The sequence below is a fragment of the Delphinus delphis genome, chromosome 8 (genome assembly GCF_949987515.2).
Source record: "Delphinus delphis chromosome 8, mDelDel1.2, whole genome shotgun sequence".
Classification (NCBI taxonomy): Eukaryota; Metazoa; Chordata; class Mammalia; order Artiodactyla; family Delphinidae; genus Delphinus; species Delphinus delphis.
In genome coordinates, this window is record NC_082690.1 from 9320539 (window position 1) to 9334700 (window position 14162).

General features: G+C 55.0%; 1 protein-coding gene across 6 annotated transcripts in view; it reads left to right on the plus strand.

Annotated features, from left to right (window-relative positions):
- KIRREL3 (kirre like nephrin family adhesion molecule 3) overlaps positions 1 to 14162 on the plus strand; it is a 543060-nt gene that overhangs the window by 490691 nt on the left and 38207 nt on the right. For all 6 annotated transcript variants that reach the window (XM_060017684.1, XM_060017683.1, XM_060017686.1 and 3 more), the window contains exon 6: positions 10800 to 10957. In XM_060017684.1, the coding sequence (XP_059873667.1) occupies positions 10800 to 10957 (158 nt within the window). The remainder of the gene's footprint in view (positions 1 to 10799; positions 10958 to 14162) is intronic.

Genomic DNA, 14162 nt, shown 5'->3' on the forward strand with positions numbered 1-14162 from the left:
GTGGTGTCAAGCTCTGGGACAAAGCACTTGTATTAACCCATTTCATCAGCACACAGCCCTGTGAGATAGATACTGTAATATCCATGCCATCCATGCTATCTTGCCCACAGTCACGCAGCCAGGAGCCAGGAGCGGGGCACCTGCCGCCCATCTTTTCCCTGCATAACAGGAGCTCCAGGTGAAGCGCGGACTTCCCAGTGTCCGGACCTTTGCAAGTCGCTGGAGTCAGGGACCCCTGAGCTCAGCTAGTCCAGGGCCCCCCAGGCTGGGGGCAGGGCCAGAGCTGAAATGCAGCCTCCAGCCCCCTCTCCTCCTGTCCTTCTGCCCCCAACCTCCCAGGAAAAGTGTCTGGGCAATGGTGCCACAGAATCTGTGGATGACACATCTTAAAAAGACCCTATTTGCATCTTACCCCAAATCTTCTTTAGGTAGACCTGACTGGGAGTGGAGACGGTCTGAAGAGGGGGGAAGGCACTCACATTTATTAAATTACATATACCTAATTAACACATGTATAGCATTGCCAGGTAAAATGCAGGATGCCAGTTACATTTGAATTTCAGATAAACATACTAAAAATTATTTGCAGTTTATCTGAAATTCTAATTTATCTGGGCGTTCTGTACTTTTATTTACTAAATGTGGCAAACCCTGCACGTCTCCCAACTCCACTGCTTACTAGCTGCGTGACACGGGGCAAGAAACCTAACTGCTTTGTGCCTCCATTTCCTTGTCTCTAAAATATGCATGACCACGTCTACCTGTATAGCGTTGTTGTGAGGATTAAATGACTACTTTTATGGCACTGGAAGAGCTCTGGAGTTCGGGCTGTTAACCATATTATTATTATTTGTTGTTGTTGTATTCTTATTACTACACCCAAGGTAATACGCTAGGAGGTTGTAAAAATGCAAAGATGTATTAAGACTCCGCCTGGAGCTGTAGGGAACCTGAAACAGGTCCACAGGTCAAGTAACATGGACCACGGTGGGTGTCAGCATGAAAGGCTAGTGCTAAGGGAGCAGGGGATGTTTGCTTCCAGCTCAGCGGGATCAGACAAGGCAACAGCTAACCAAGATTTATTGAGGGTCACTCTGAGCTGCACACAGTACTAAGTACTGGGATAGAAAGAAGAACCCGGCAAGGGCCAGCCCTCAAGGCGCTCACAGCGGTCGGGCAGCCGACGGCAATGGCACCAAGGGCCACATGAGCTCATGGAGATGGCACATGGTCTCAGGGCAAGGGCTGAGATTGACAGAGGGCTTCCTGGAGGAGGTGACAGTAAAGAATGACCAAGAGTTAACAAGGCAAAGGTGGCCTTTGAGCTGCTTGGAGAGAGGATGGTATTCCAGCCTGTTAAGAATCGGGATGAGGACATTCTCGGCAGAGGGAACTTCACAGACCCAAGCATGTGGTTGTAAAGGTCAGGCTATCCTTGCAGAGAGGTGAACAGACCCGTCCAAGGAAAGCACATGAGAAAGAGCTGGAGAAAGAAGGCCTAGCTGGAGAGAGCCTTGGACGTGCTCCATGCGGATGAACTGGGTTTTATCCCGGAGCAGCAGGGAGTGATGGACATTGTGAGTAGCAGAGATGGAGCCTGTGGGACTGTCCCCGACCATCACGGAGGTGGAAAGGGCTGGAGCGGAGCGGAGAGGGTCGCGGCCATGGGCCCAGTGCTGGGACTACTACAGGAGTCCAGAGCTCCGAGCCATCTTTCAGGAGCAAACCGGACAGTCGGTTACTACTGAGTGCATCGGTTAGCTTTTGCAAACTTAATGATTCTGTAAGCCAGCGATTTGGCCGAGCCCAGAGGAGATGCTCATCGCGACTCCACACGGGGTCAGCGGCACACGCACGCCTTTGCAGCCGTCTAGCATAACGGCCTCACTCTCATGGGCACAGGATGTGGGGAGACTGGAGAGGGAAGGGGGCCAAGCAGGCAGGGCAGAAGATCACCCCTGGGGAGCAGCAGGGTCTTCACCCCGCGTCTGGTGAGGACAGGGCAGGGAAAGCGGAGAGAGACCTCTGCTTCCCCAAGGAAACAGAGCACCAGACTCACAAGCCCCAGGAACTCTGCCCACCATCTTTCAAGGGAATGAGCCCAGTCTGCTTGAAGAACAAATAACCTCTCTACAACACTGGACCATTGATAAAGTGTTTTCCCACACTGCATCTCACTTGATCCTGGGAGCTACACAGCAAATCTGGTTTTATTATATAGTCTGTTCTACAAATGAGGAAACTGAGGCACAGAAAGGCTAAGAAAGTTGGCCATGGCCACATGCTAGTAAGTGTAGGGCTCAGCATGTGAGCCCAAGCTGCCTGACTTTCGAGTTAGCCAAGGAAAGGGAAAGTGACAATTGGGGAAGAGTGACTTATTCCAGGAGTTGCAGGTGATTCTTATCCATAAGAACAAATTAGAAGTGATGGAAAATGAAGCAGAAGGGATTGGCGAGAGCCACGAAGTTCAGACTTTATCCAGATGGCAGTGGGGGACCTTTGGAAGACTGTAAACAGAGGACTGCTAGAAATGCAGCAAATGGTGAGTGAATGGATGACTGAGTGGATGGGTGAATATCAAACCTTTGCAAAGATCACTCTGGAACAGTGTGGAGGGTAGAGCAGGGGGTGTTAGGTATTGTAACCCAAGTAAGAAACGATGAGGGCCTGAGACAGGAAGACTGCTGGGGATGGAAAGGGAGAGACAAGTCTGAGAGAGATTTCAGAGAATTAACCAGGATGGTTCGTAATGCCGGATGCAGGAGAGTGGAATTCGGAAAGACGTGCAGATTTCTAGCTTCAGTCATTGAATGGCGGTGCCGATCCCCCAAATAGAAGTTCTGCCTATTGGGGATTTATCAACGTGCAGATGTTGGCGGCGTCCACAGGAAAGCCATGTGCTTCTCCACGGCTAGTGCACAGAAGGACGTATGCAGGCCTGAGAATCCCTGGGGAAGAACACCAGTTACGGGTGGGAAGAAGACAGAAAGTAGCATCCAGAGAGGATGGGAGAAAACCAGAAGAGGATCCTAGAGGCCAGTTTAGGATTTCTCTATTCCCCCACTTGGTCTTTTTTTTCCTTAGTACTTACTACCAACCAACATTGTATTATGTATTTACCCGTTTATTGTCTGTCTCTCCCACTGGAATATAAACTCCACCAAGGCAGGAGTTTTGCGTCCCCGCTGCTTTGAGCAGGGCCTGGCACATAGTAGATACTCAACATAGATTTTCTGAATACATGTCTAGTGAGCTGGGCCTGAGAAGCCAACCCTTAAAAGCAGGCGCATCCCGGTCGTGTCTTTACAGACTGCGGTTCTGCACTTTGGCCATTAGGTGGCGCATCAAAGTGAGCGAGGAAGCTGGAGGCTGGGATCGCATGGGGCCCAGAACCTGACAACGGGGCAGAATGACAAAAGTGAGCAAAGCGTGGATCTGAACGGCAGAAATCATTCCTCCTCTCCCTTAGCAGACATCTCTCTCCAACACAAACAGCAAGTCAGGCTCGTGCGTCATCGAGCCGTCGGAAATCAGGTTGGGGGACGGGAGTGCGGGGTCTGAATGCATAGGGATAAAGAGTCAGGACTGGGGCAGGAGGGTTGACGGGACGGGCTGTGAGGCACAGCCCCAGCTTCACGGGCGGCTCTGCGTGCTGCTCTGATGCTGGCAGAACATATCACAGGGGAAAACAAACCTGGGTCTCAATCCCAACCCTACCCCTTACCTGCTGTGTTAACCCAGCTAAGTAATTGGCCCTCCCTGAGCCCCAGTTTCCTAGTCTATAAAATGGAGGTCCTAAGAGCACCCGTTTCGAGGAAAACTGAGAATGAAACAAGAGGGCCCTTGGCCCAGTGCCGTCCACATAAACAAAACTAAATGTCATTCTTAAAAATTGGACCTGATAGGGCTTCCCTGGTGGCGCAGTGGTTGAGAGTCCGCCTGCCGATGCAGGGGACACGGGTTCGTGCCCCGGTCCGGGAGGATCCCACATGCCGCGGAGCGGCTGGGCCCGTGAGCCATGGCCACTGCGCCTACGCGTCCGGAGCCTGTGCTCTGCAACGGGAGAGGCTACAACAGTGAGAGGCCCGCGTACCGCAAAAGAAAAAAAAAAAAAAAAAATTGGGCCTGATAATCAATATTTGTCTAGCCGTTTACAAAGCTCCCTCCTCATTCTTCATATCATAAAGGTAATCCTCAAAACAGCCTGCAGGTATCTTTATCACCCCACTTCCCAGACAAGAGGGCAAACATTATCGGATTACATATGTAATACAGCTTGTAAAGGGATGGACTCGAGCCAGGTTCAGCTCAGCAAACATACATGGGATAACCCTGGAGCGTCAGGTGCTCTGCCAGGTGACGAGGACGGGTGAGGTTGCAGTCTAGGGAAAGACAAACACACTCAGATCATTTCCATAGAAGAGGTTAGATACTGAGACAGAAGGATGCCCAGGATGCTATAGGATCATAGACGAAAGCCACTTGGTCCAACCTGGAGATCCAGAAAGACCTCATGGACTGAGCAACCCCTTAGCTATACCTGGAAGGCCGGGCAAGAATGATCCAGGAGAAGAAGGACCCCAGCATTCCAAGGTAAAGAACTGCCCACGCAAAAGAACCTGTTATTTTTATTTTTTCAATGCGTTGGGTCTTTGTTGCTGCACGTGGGCTTTTTCTCTAGTTGTGGCGAGCAGGGGCTACTCCTCTCAGAGGTGTAAGGGCTTCTCATTGCGGTGGCTTCTCTTGTTGCAGAGCACAGGCCCTAGGCGCACGGGCTTCAGTAGTTGTGGTGCTCAGGCTCAGTAGTTGTGGCTCGCAGGCTCTAGAGCGCGGGCTCCGTAGTTGTGGCGCACGGGCTTAGTTGCTCCACAGCACGTGGGATCTTCCCACACCAGGGCTCGAACCCGTGTCCCCTGCATTGGCAGGTGGATTCTTAACCACTGCGCCACCAGGGAAGTCCCAAAGGGACCTGTAATGAAACACATCCATACTGGGGTCCACCTCTAAATCTAGTGTCTAGTGAGCAGGACGCTACCCCCAGGAAGTCATGGAGGGAAAGGCACCAACCAGCACAGAGGTCCCCACACGTGTTCTCACTGTCCAATGAGCCTTTTCTTCAAAGCACTTATCGGTTTGTAATCATCCTAGGAGCCCTCCAGAGCAGTGTTCCTCAGACTTTAACGTACATACCAGTTATCTGGGTCGTTTCTAAGCGCAGATCCAGATTCAGGAGCTCTTGAGGTGAAGCACAAGCCTGCGTTTCTAACAAGCTCCCAGGTGATGTGGAGGCTGCAGCTCCGACCCGGGAACACGCTCTGAGTAACAAAGTTCACCCTACCGGCTCAAGAGGGCAGGCTGGGTCTGGCTTTACTCAACCACTATGGGCTCAGATTGGGGTGTGAAAGAGGCTGAAAGAAAGACGTGGAAACATCAATTTCAGGAGGGAAGGAAGGAATGCTGGCCGTGCACCCGGGACACTGGGAGGAAAGAAGGTTCTGGAGTGTGGGAGGTGCTGGTTAGGATGAGCTCGGAGGCCCCTGGGGGTCCTCCCTCCCCTCCAGTCAGCTCCCCCCACTCGCAGCACAAACTCAGTCCGCTCCCTTCCTGACTCCCTGGGGCCTGGGGCTGAACACTGACCCCTAAAAGCAGAGAAAAGCACCATGGAAGGCACACCTCATCTTCCCTCCAAGCCAGAAGCCCTCCGAGCTGCCACCCTGCTTGCAGCAGACCTCTCCCTAGCCTATGATCCAGAGAAATCAGACGGGGGTCCCTCCTCGACCGAGGGGTCTGGTGCTACCGAGAAAACAAGCCGAGAACCCCACCACCCCAAGCCCTCCCGCCTGGGCTCCTCCTTTCCAGAAACGGCAGGAAGCAACCACTCCCCAAGGTCCCACCATAGGGAGTTCCTGTCCGTGCAAGGGGTGGGAGGCACCTCCTCTTTGCCCGCCACCCCAACTCTACCCACCGCCATACACACACGGCATAGAAACTGCTGGCCTCGGAAGCAAACGCCCATGCCAGACCCCTCACCCAGGGATCTTTCATTTATTCATTCAACAAACATTTACTGAGCACCTACTGTGTGCCAGGCACTGATCTAGTGACCAAGAGAGACAAGGTCTTTCTTTGCTGTCAGGCAGCCTCCTTTCCATAAGGGGAGATACAAATGAACCCAGTGATAAAGAAGCAAGGGGGCTGGTGTGACAGAGAGTCATGAGGGGCTGTTACACAGGGTGGCCAGGCCTCGAAGAGGACGTGGCATTTAAGCTGCACCATCACTGACGAGGAGAAGCCAGCAAGACAAAGACACAGAAAAGAACATTCCAGACGGAAAGGCCCTGGGGCGGGGCGTGGTGAGGGCTGAGTGGCTGAGTGGAAGGAAGCCAGGTCCCAGAGGGAGGCCAGGACCAGGGGTGCAGGTGCTTATAGACAACAGAGATGATTTCAAATTACGTTCCAGGGACAGTGCAGAGGCCCCAGAGAGCTTGGAGCAGAGCAGTGACCCAACCAGACTGTGTTTGAACAGCCCACTTGTGGAGAAGGCACTGCACATGAGTTGAACAGGACCCGGGCCTGCCCTCCAGAAAGCTTAGCGTCTACGAGGTGCTCCCGGTACTGATGGGGGTGGGGGGATGGCCCGCTGACCGCCCCACCTCTGCCCCTGGCAACATAAGCTCCGTGTCCGGGCTGCTGGCCTCTTCTGGCAGATGTGTCCCATCTCCCATCTCTGGGGACCAACCATCTGGGCTGACAGAGCATCTGGGGAACCCTGGAAGCCCAGCGGGCTGGAGGGGGCCACTTAGGTGACCAACTGGACTTTGGAGGAGACCCCAGAGCGCTGCCCATGGCCTGACACCAAGAGAATTTTCCCAGCCTGTTCGGGCAAAGTTGACCAACCGGGCAGACCAAGACCAAGGAGTCAAATGAGCTGGGCACAGAGTCAGTGAGCAGTTCCAGAATGAGGCGGAAGCCCTCTAACCCAGCTCCACTCTGCTCTCTGTCCAGCCGATGTCCTGCAGGAAGGAGAGTCAGATGGTCACCCCTAGCACATGCTCTAGTGCAGGAGGCCTTCTGATCATAGGAGCACGTCTTAGAGATAGCTGTGGGGCTGGGGATCGGTCCCATACAACTTTTAGCCACAGAATCTCTTGTTGCTGTAAAATGGTATAAAGAACCCTAGTACCTAAAACAGGTGAAAGCTTTACCGCCCAGGTGGAGCCAGGCTGCACTTCCCCATCCTCTCTTACCCTCGCTCCCTGTGACTCTGGGCAGCCACCATGCTCTCTGGCCTCATACACATCCCCTGTGCCTCCCTGCCCGCCGCTCCACTGAAGCCCGCTTGCTCTGGGCAGCAGAGTTGGGAGAAATTCCTCAGGGGCTCCCTCCCACAGAGGGAGCGCGGGTCCTCCACACTGTACACCCACACACGTGGCACTGTCTACACGGCTGATGGCCAGAGATGGGCAGAGCAAGGAGGAAGGCCCCCAGCCGCCTGCCCAAAGCCCGGATGACAGAAGGGTAAATGGCAAAGAGCCAGGCGCCCCCCCGCGACTGTAGAACCCTAATTCGCATGATGTGCCCCTTTCAAATGCAGCGCCCCAGAGCCAGCCCCTCTCCCAGGGAGGGTGTGACCCCCGGGCTGCCTTCCAGCTCCCGGCACCCACTCTGCCCGGGCTCAAGTCCTCCCAGGTCTCAGTCACCCAACAGCTAATGCACTTTTCCTGACTGACAACAAGCTCAACACCAAAACCGTCAACTATTTTTATCTCCGGATTAATCACAAAAGGTTAACGCTTCCACCTTCCCTGTGATTAAAAAATTAGGAGACCAAGCTCTATAGTGGTTCAGGATAATAACGAATCCTGGGAGGGGGATGGATGAATAATGCATCTCCAGGCTCGGGCTGCTCGAGACTCTCTCCCCTCCTGGCCCCCCAGGTCCGGGCCCGGGTCTGAATGGAGAGGTAATGAGTCACCCCCCTCCTGTCAGGACCACAGCTGCCAGGAGGGAGCGACTGTTGATTTCTATTCAGCCTGCGGGCCCCAAACCTCCCCCCTCCTCCCCCTCCCCCTTCCCCCGCCCCAGCCCCCATCCACACCCCTCCTACCCCATCTGGTGTGCACCGAGGCGAGGGCCATTCCCTAATGCATGGTTACGTGAACGACTGGCGTGATAACCACTTACTTGGGAAGATGTGTGCACACGCACACGTGCACCTAAGCATCGCACGGCACAGTCCCACTCCCCTCTCCCCTCCTCTAACCCGACATTCCAAACGCAGCACTAGCCGTGATCACAGGTGGTTACACTGAGCAAAGGCCCAGAGACACTATGTTCTCAAACCCGGTCACACAGCAGAATCCTCTGCGAGCTTTAAAATGCCCTGATGCTCTGGTCTACCCCCTGAAATGGGGATTCAACTGGTCAGGGTGTGGCCTGGCGATGGGACGTTTAAAACCTCCCCCGGAATATTGTAAACTGCAGCGAGAACCACTGTCTCGGGCCCAACAAATGTCAGTGCTGGAGGAACGTTCCAGATCCCCTGTTGTACTTTCACACTTTATATCTGAGGAAATAAAACCGGGCAAGGGACTGCCTTCCCGCTTCGGCCTCTGATTTAGGGCACTTCCACGATCTCGCCCCCTTGGCTCAGCACTGGGGATGGCCAGGTGTTGATTCTGTTCCGGAAGCTTCTTTCCAGTCTCCCTGGCCTTCAGCAAGCTCTGCCTGAGCACATCCATCGAATCGAAAGCCGCCACCCGGAGGGAGGGGCCCGGAGCCCAGCGCAGCCCTCCCTGCTGGAAGGGCAGCACTATAAGGCCCTCCTTAGCCTCCCTGGGGCTCTCTGGCCCACAGCACCAAGGAGGCCTCTGGCACTAATGAGGGGGTAAAGGGTGGGCGGGGTAGGAAGCTGTCTTTACTGTCCGGCCCACACCTACCGTCTACCTGCACCCAGGTCCCCCTAGGAGGCTGGGCAGGGCTGAATGAGGCCGACTTTCTCCCTGGGCCAGGATCACAGTGGAGTCCTGGGGCTGACGAGAGCAACTTGGAAGCCGGGAGGGTTTTTTTTCCCTTAGGAAATAGAAACTTGCGGGATGGCACTCGCCAGGGCTGTAGTTCTGAACCAGGCGTCCTGGAGGCTGGAAAGGGAGGGGGCAGAGCCGCTAGCTGGAGGCGTGCTGCTTCAAGTACTCACCTGGCCCCAGGGTCTCCTGGAGTTTCCTGAGGAGCCTGGCAGGTGCCAGGGCAGGGATGGGCCCTGGGGAGTGGAGGGAAGCCAGCAGGTTGCTGGGGGTGCCCTGGGTGGGGAGGGGCTGGAAGGCAGAGCTGCTGGGTCTGGACGTGCCTCCACTGCCTGGACAGGCTGCCTTCCTGCCCACGGGCCCAGAAGGTCGCACAGGGCCTGGCTGGAAGGATGGACTTTCTCTGGATACTGGGCAAAGAAGGCCCTTTGCGTGAGGACCCCAACTCTCACCTAATGACCCATTCACTGAGCAAACATGCAGCTCAGCCCTCCTGACCAGCCCCGCCTTGGGGAAGAAGGCCAGGGATTCCTCAGGTGGTCTCCAAGGAGCCCTGCCCCTTCTGGTTTGTCCAGGAAGGAGAGACAGGGAAAGCAGAGGCCTGAGACCCTCGTGCGTCCACAAGCACAAACCTCAGAAGAGGCTCTGTGACCTTAGGCCAGTCACTTAACTTCTCTGGGCCTCTTCTCCCAACAATGGTCATCCATCATCATAACTGCCCATCCCACATCCCATGGTCGTCATGGGGATCAAAGGCGTGACTGCACTGGAGTTAGCAAACGCGTATGGCGCTTCCGCCAGGCACCAGGCCCTGTGCCGGGCGCTACGGGAGGCGTCACTCTCCCCCTGGCAGTCCCCGTCTCGTGGCGGGGACCACGCTGCTATGAAATGGGGTGGAAGGACCAGGCAAGAGAGATTCATTCTGACTCTGGGATGAGGGAGAGTAAAGTGCTAAGGAGATGCCCAGCCCTCTGAAACACTGTCTCAGCCTTGAAAGGTCGCCTGTCACCTGTCCCCTGCAGGGGAAGCAACCAGCCTGGTGCTCCAAGTGTCAGGGGACCTGCTTCCAGCCCTGGCTCTGCTACTCATGCACTGTGTGACCTTGAGCAAGTCACTTGGTCTTGCTGAGCCTCGGTTTCCAGATCTGTGTAATTGGGATAATAATGTTTACCTCGCAAGATGGTTGTGAGGACTAAATCAGACGACAGATGTGACATTGCTTTGTTTTAAAAGAGGGAGAGAGAAGTTAAAAAGAATGATCTGGGCTTCCCTGGTGGCGCAGTGGTTGAGAGTCCGCCTGCCGATGCAGGGGACACGGGTTCGTGCCCCGGTCCGGGAAGATCCCACACGCCGCGGAGCGGCTGGGCCCGTGAGCCATGGCCGCTGAGCCTGCGCATCTGGAGCCTGTGCTCCGCAACGGGAGAGGCCACAGCAGTGAGAGGCCCGCGTACCGCAAAAAAAAAAAAAAAAAAAGCAATCCAGGCAGCCGTGCCGTGCTTCCCGATCTGCAAATCATAGCTAATGACACCTGCCCTGTCCCCTCACGGGCTGCCGCACGCGGGATGAAATGATGACGTGAGAGTCCTCTGCAAATAAACACGCGATGCCTGTGTCAGGATTACCGCTGTTGTTGCTGTTATTGTTATCCTACAAGGGCATTATACATTTTATTAAAGAATGATAATTACTGTTGGTCATCAACTCCATAAAGTCCACCCAGCCCTGCCCGAGGGGAGGGGCGCCCTCAGCCTGACCTCTCCCCTCCTCTCCCCGCAGTGCCACCTGACGACCCCGTCATCCTGGGGGGGCCTGTCATCAGCCTGCGGGCCGGGGACCCCCTCAACCTCACCTGCCATGCAGACAACGCCAAGCCTGCAGCCTCCATCATCTGGCTGAGGAAGGGAGAGGTGATCAATGGAGCCACCTACTCCAAGGTGAGGCGGGGTGGAGGGAGGGGAGGGGCTGCAGGAGGGGCCGGCTCTCCCCATCTCTCTGCAGCTCTTGCTCTGCCTGTATGATTTTCTGTCACCTTTTGTTCCTGGCTCGTTGTCTCTCTCTCTCTGTCTTTTCTCTCGTGCGCGCACTGTCACTTTGTCTCTCTTTTTCTCTCTCGTGCTCTGCCTCTATTTATCTGACCTTTTCTGTCTCTCCTCCACTTTCTCTCTTTCCTGGGGTAATCGCTGAGCTTGGTCACCCTAAGAATAGAGTATGGTCAGAGGAGAGGACTCAGGGACACAGGTGGCCAGGGCTGAGGGTTGCCAGATAAAATACAGGATGTCCAGTTAAACGTGAATCTCAGGTAAACAATAAATAACTTTTCAGTGTAGGTATGTCCCAAATATTACATGGGCCACACTATGGGCCATATTTATACTAAAGATTATGCACTGTTTATCTGAAATTCAAAGTTAACTGATGTCTGTATTTCTATTAGTCGATCTGCCCACCCTCCCAGAGCTGCAAGGTGAGGCTCTTTAGGTTCCTTCCTGTCCCAGGTGCCTGGCTTGGGGTGGGGGAGGGGTGCTGAATCCAGCCCATAATCCCTTACCAAGCCCTGCATCTGCTGTACCTACCGGCTGAGGTGCTTTTCTCTAATTTACACAAGGTGCCAGGAGCTGGAAGGGCCCTGAACTGGCCCCTGTATTTGTCATGTTTTTATTTTCTATATTTCATGATGCTTTGACATCTTGTAGTTGAGGAGGGACGGTCCCTCCTAGGGTTCGCTAATCCCTAGAGAGCAAACACCTGGGAACAGGCCTCTACTATGCAAACCAAAGCACCCTGGGTCCACAGCCTCACCCCCTCCTCTATCAGGCTCTTGCGGTCCCAGGCTCTCTCCCCCTACCCTAAGTCACTGCAGAGCTGGATACCAGGTAACCAGAGACCACCCCTATAGCCTAGAGCCCGCGGAAATTATTCTAACCCTCCAACCCTAGACCTGTTCAGCTGCTTACCCTGCCTCGTCCATTCTTTCCCACAGAAACCACAGTAAAGGCTTGCACCCGTGCTTTCCCCTCGCTCCCTCTGCCTCCTGACTGACCAGGTGCCTCCTGGCGGGGCCAGTGCTGTACGTGGAATCGTGTGCCCCCTCCTCTAGGGAGCTGAGTAACAAACTACCTTTTCTTTTTTCCTTTTTTGGCCATGCCGTATGGCTTGTGGGATCTCAGTTCCCCAACCAGGGACTGAACCCACAACCTCGGCAGTGAAGCCCGGAGTCCTAACCACTGGACCGCCAGGGAATTCCCCAAACTACCTTTTCAATGGCCACCTTCTCCTGATCTGTCAGCCTCACCAACCCTGAATAAAAACAAAATCCTCGGCACGTTTTAAAACAGCTCCCACCAAACTCCACTCCAGGATGCTGTGAGTAGAGTTCCAGGCGGCACTGACATACCCCGGAGCCGTTAAAGGTGAACGGGACCTTGGGGAGGGCTGGTCCGACTCCCTGATCTACAGACGAGGGAAGTGACGGCCCTTCTCACCTGATGACGGTCCTCCCAACGGCGGGCCTACTCCTCCTCTCCGGGCAGCCTCAGACACATGCGCAGCTGCTCAGAGACTGGATCAGGCTCTGAGGCGGGAGGCCCAGGCCTCCAGAACCGTGGCTCTCCTTTCCCCTTGGCCCTCCTTGGCCTCAGAGAGCAGGAGGGGCACGGCCTGCTGCCCACTCCCAGTGCACCAACTTCCTGGGCCCCGGAAAGATGAGCACGGCCTCCACCATCCACGGCGGATACGAGATAGGACGTCCCTCCTCTGAGGGAGTGTCCTTCCTGTCCAAAGCCGAAAACCCAGCCAAGGAATCAGCTCCAAACCTGCAGATAGAGGCCTGGGCCCCTGCCCCCCACCCAGAGCTGGTGCCAGACCCAGGACAAATGCCTTCCCTCGGGCACGAGTCCATCCAGGGGGAAGCTGCTTTACTGTGAGAGAAATCTCGCACCCACATCCGGAGCGGGAGCCACCTTGCTGTGTTAGGAAATACAAAAATATGACACAGGGATGGATCACCCAGATGATGAAGGAAAGGGCTGCTCCTTCAGTCTGGGCATCTGTCCAGTCCCTCCCTGAAGCTGGACCAGCCTGGCCCCTGCCAAGATTTCTGCCCTCAGAGGACATGCCCCCATCTGGGAAAGAGAAAGGTCCGGGTCACTGCTGGACCTTGCCCCCAGCACGTTGGCCTCGTCCATGAGGGGAAGGCCCCTCCGAGAGCCCAGCCCCGTGCCCCTGCAGACCAGAGCAGGGAGGCCACGCTCCACCCTCTGTCCCACCCGACCCTGTCACCCTCCCGCCGGCCCACGGCCCACGACAGGAACTATAGCACCACCAGCCAGGGTCCTGGGATCCATCCCTACTGTGTAACTTCAGGAAAGTCACTCCCTGAGCCTCAGGCTCCTGTGTGTAAAGCAAAGGGGCTGGATCAGACACTCTGTATTAGTCTGTTTGGGCTGCCATAATAAAATACTACAGACCAGTGGCTTAAACAACAGACATGCATTTCTCACAGTTCTGGAGGCTGGAAGTCCAAGATCAAGGTGCCAGTGAGGTTGCTTTCTGGTGAGACCTCTCTTCCTGGCTTCCTATAGACAGCGGTCTTCTCACCGTATCCTCACATGGCCTTTCCTCTGCGTGTTCAGAGACAGAGAGAGAGAGAGAGAGAGAGATCTCTGGTGTCTCTACCTCTTCTCATAAGGACTCCAGTCCTATTGGATGAGGGCCCCACCCTTATGACCTCATTTAACCTTAACTACCTCTTTAAAGGCCCTATGTCCAAATATGTGCCATTGGCGGTCAGAGCTTCACCATATGAGTTCGGGGGTGGGGCGGACACAATTCACATATAGCAGGGACCTGCCAGGTCTGACAAGCTATAACCTGTGACTTGGGGTACACGGAGAAGGCTGGATCCTCCAGCCATACTCATATGGCATCTGCTCTGGGGGCTGCCAGAGCCCAGCCCTCTGCTGCCCCCTCTTTCCCCAGGACTGCACGTGCCATTGACCTAGGAACTTCTGAAGTCCCAAAGGCAGAGCAGCCCCAGATAGGCTATGCAAGAGAAGGGGCCAGGGACATGAGCATCTGAGAGAGAGACAGAGACAGAGAGACAGGGAGAGAGAGAGGTTGAGAGGACACACGAGTACACAA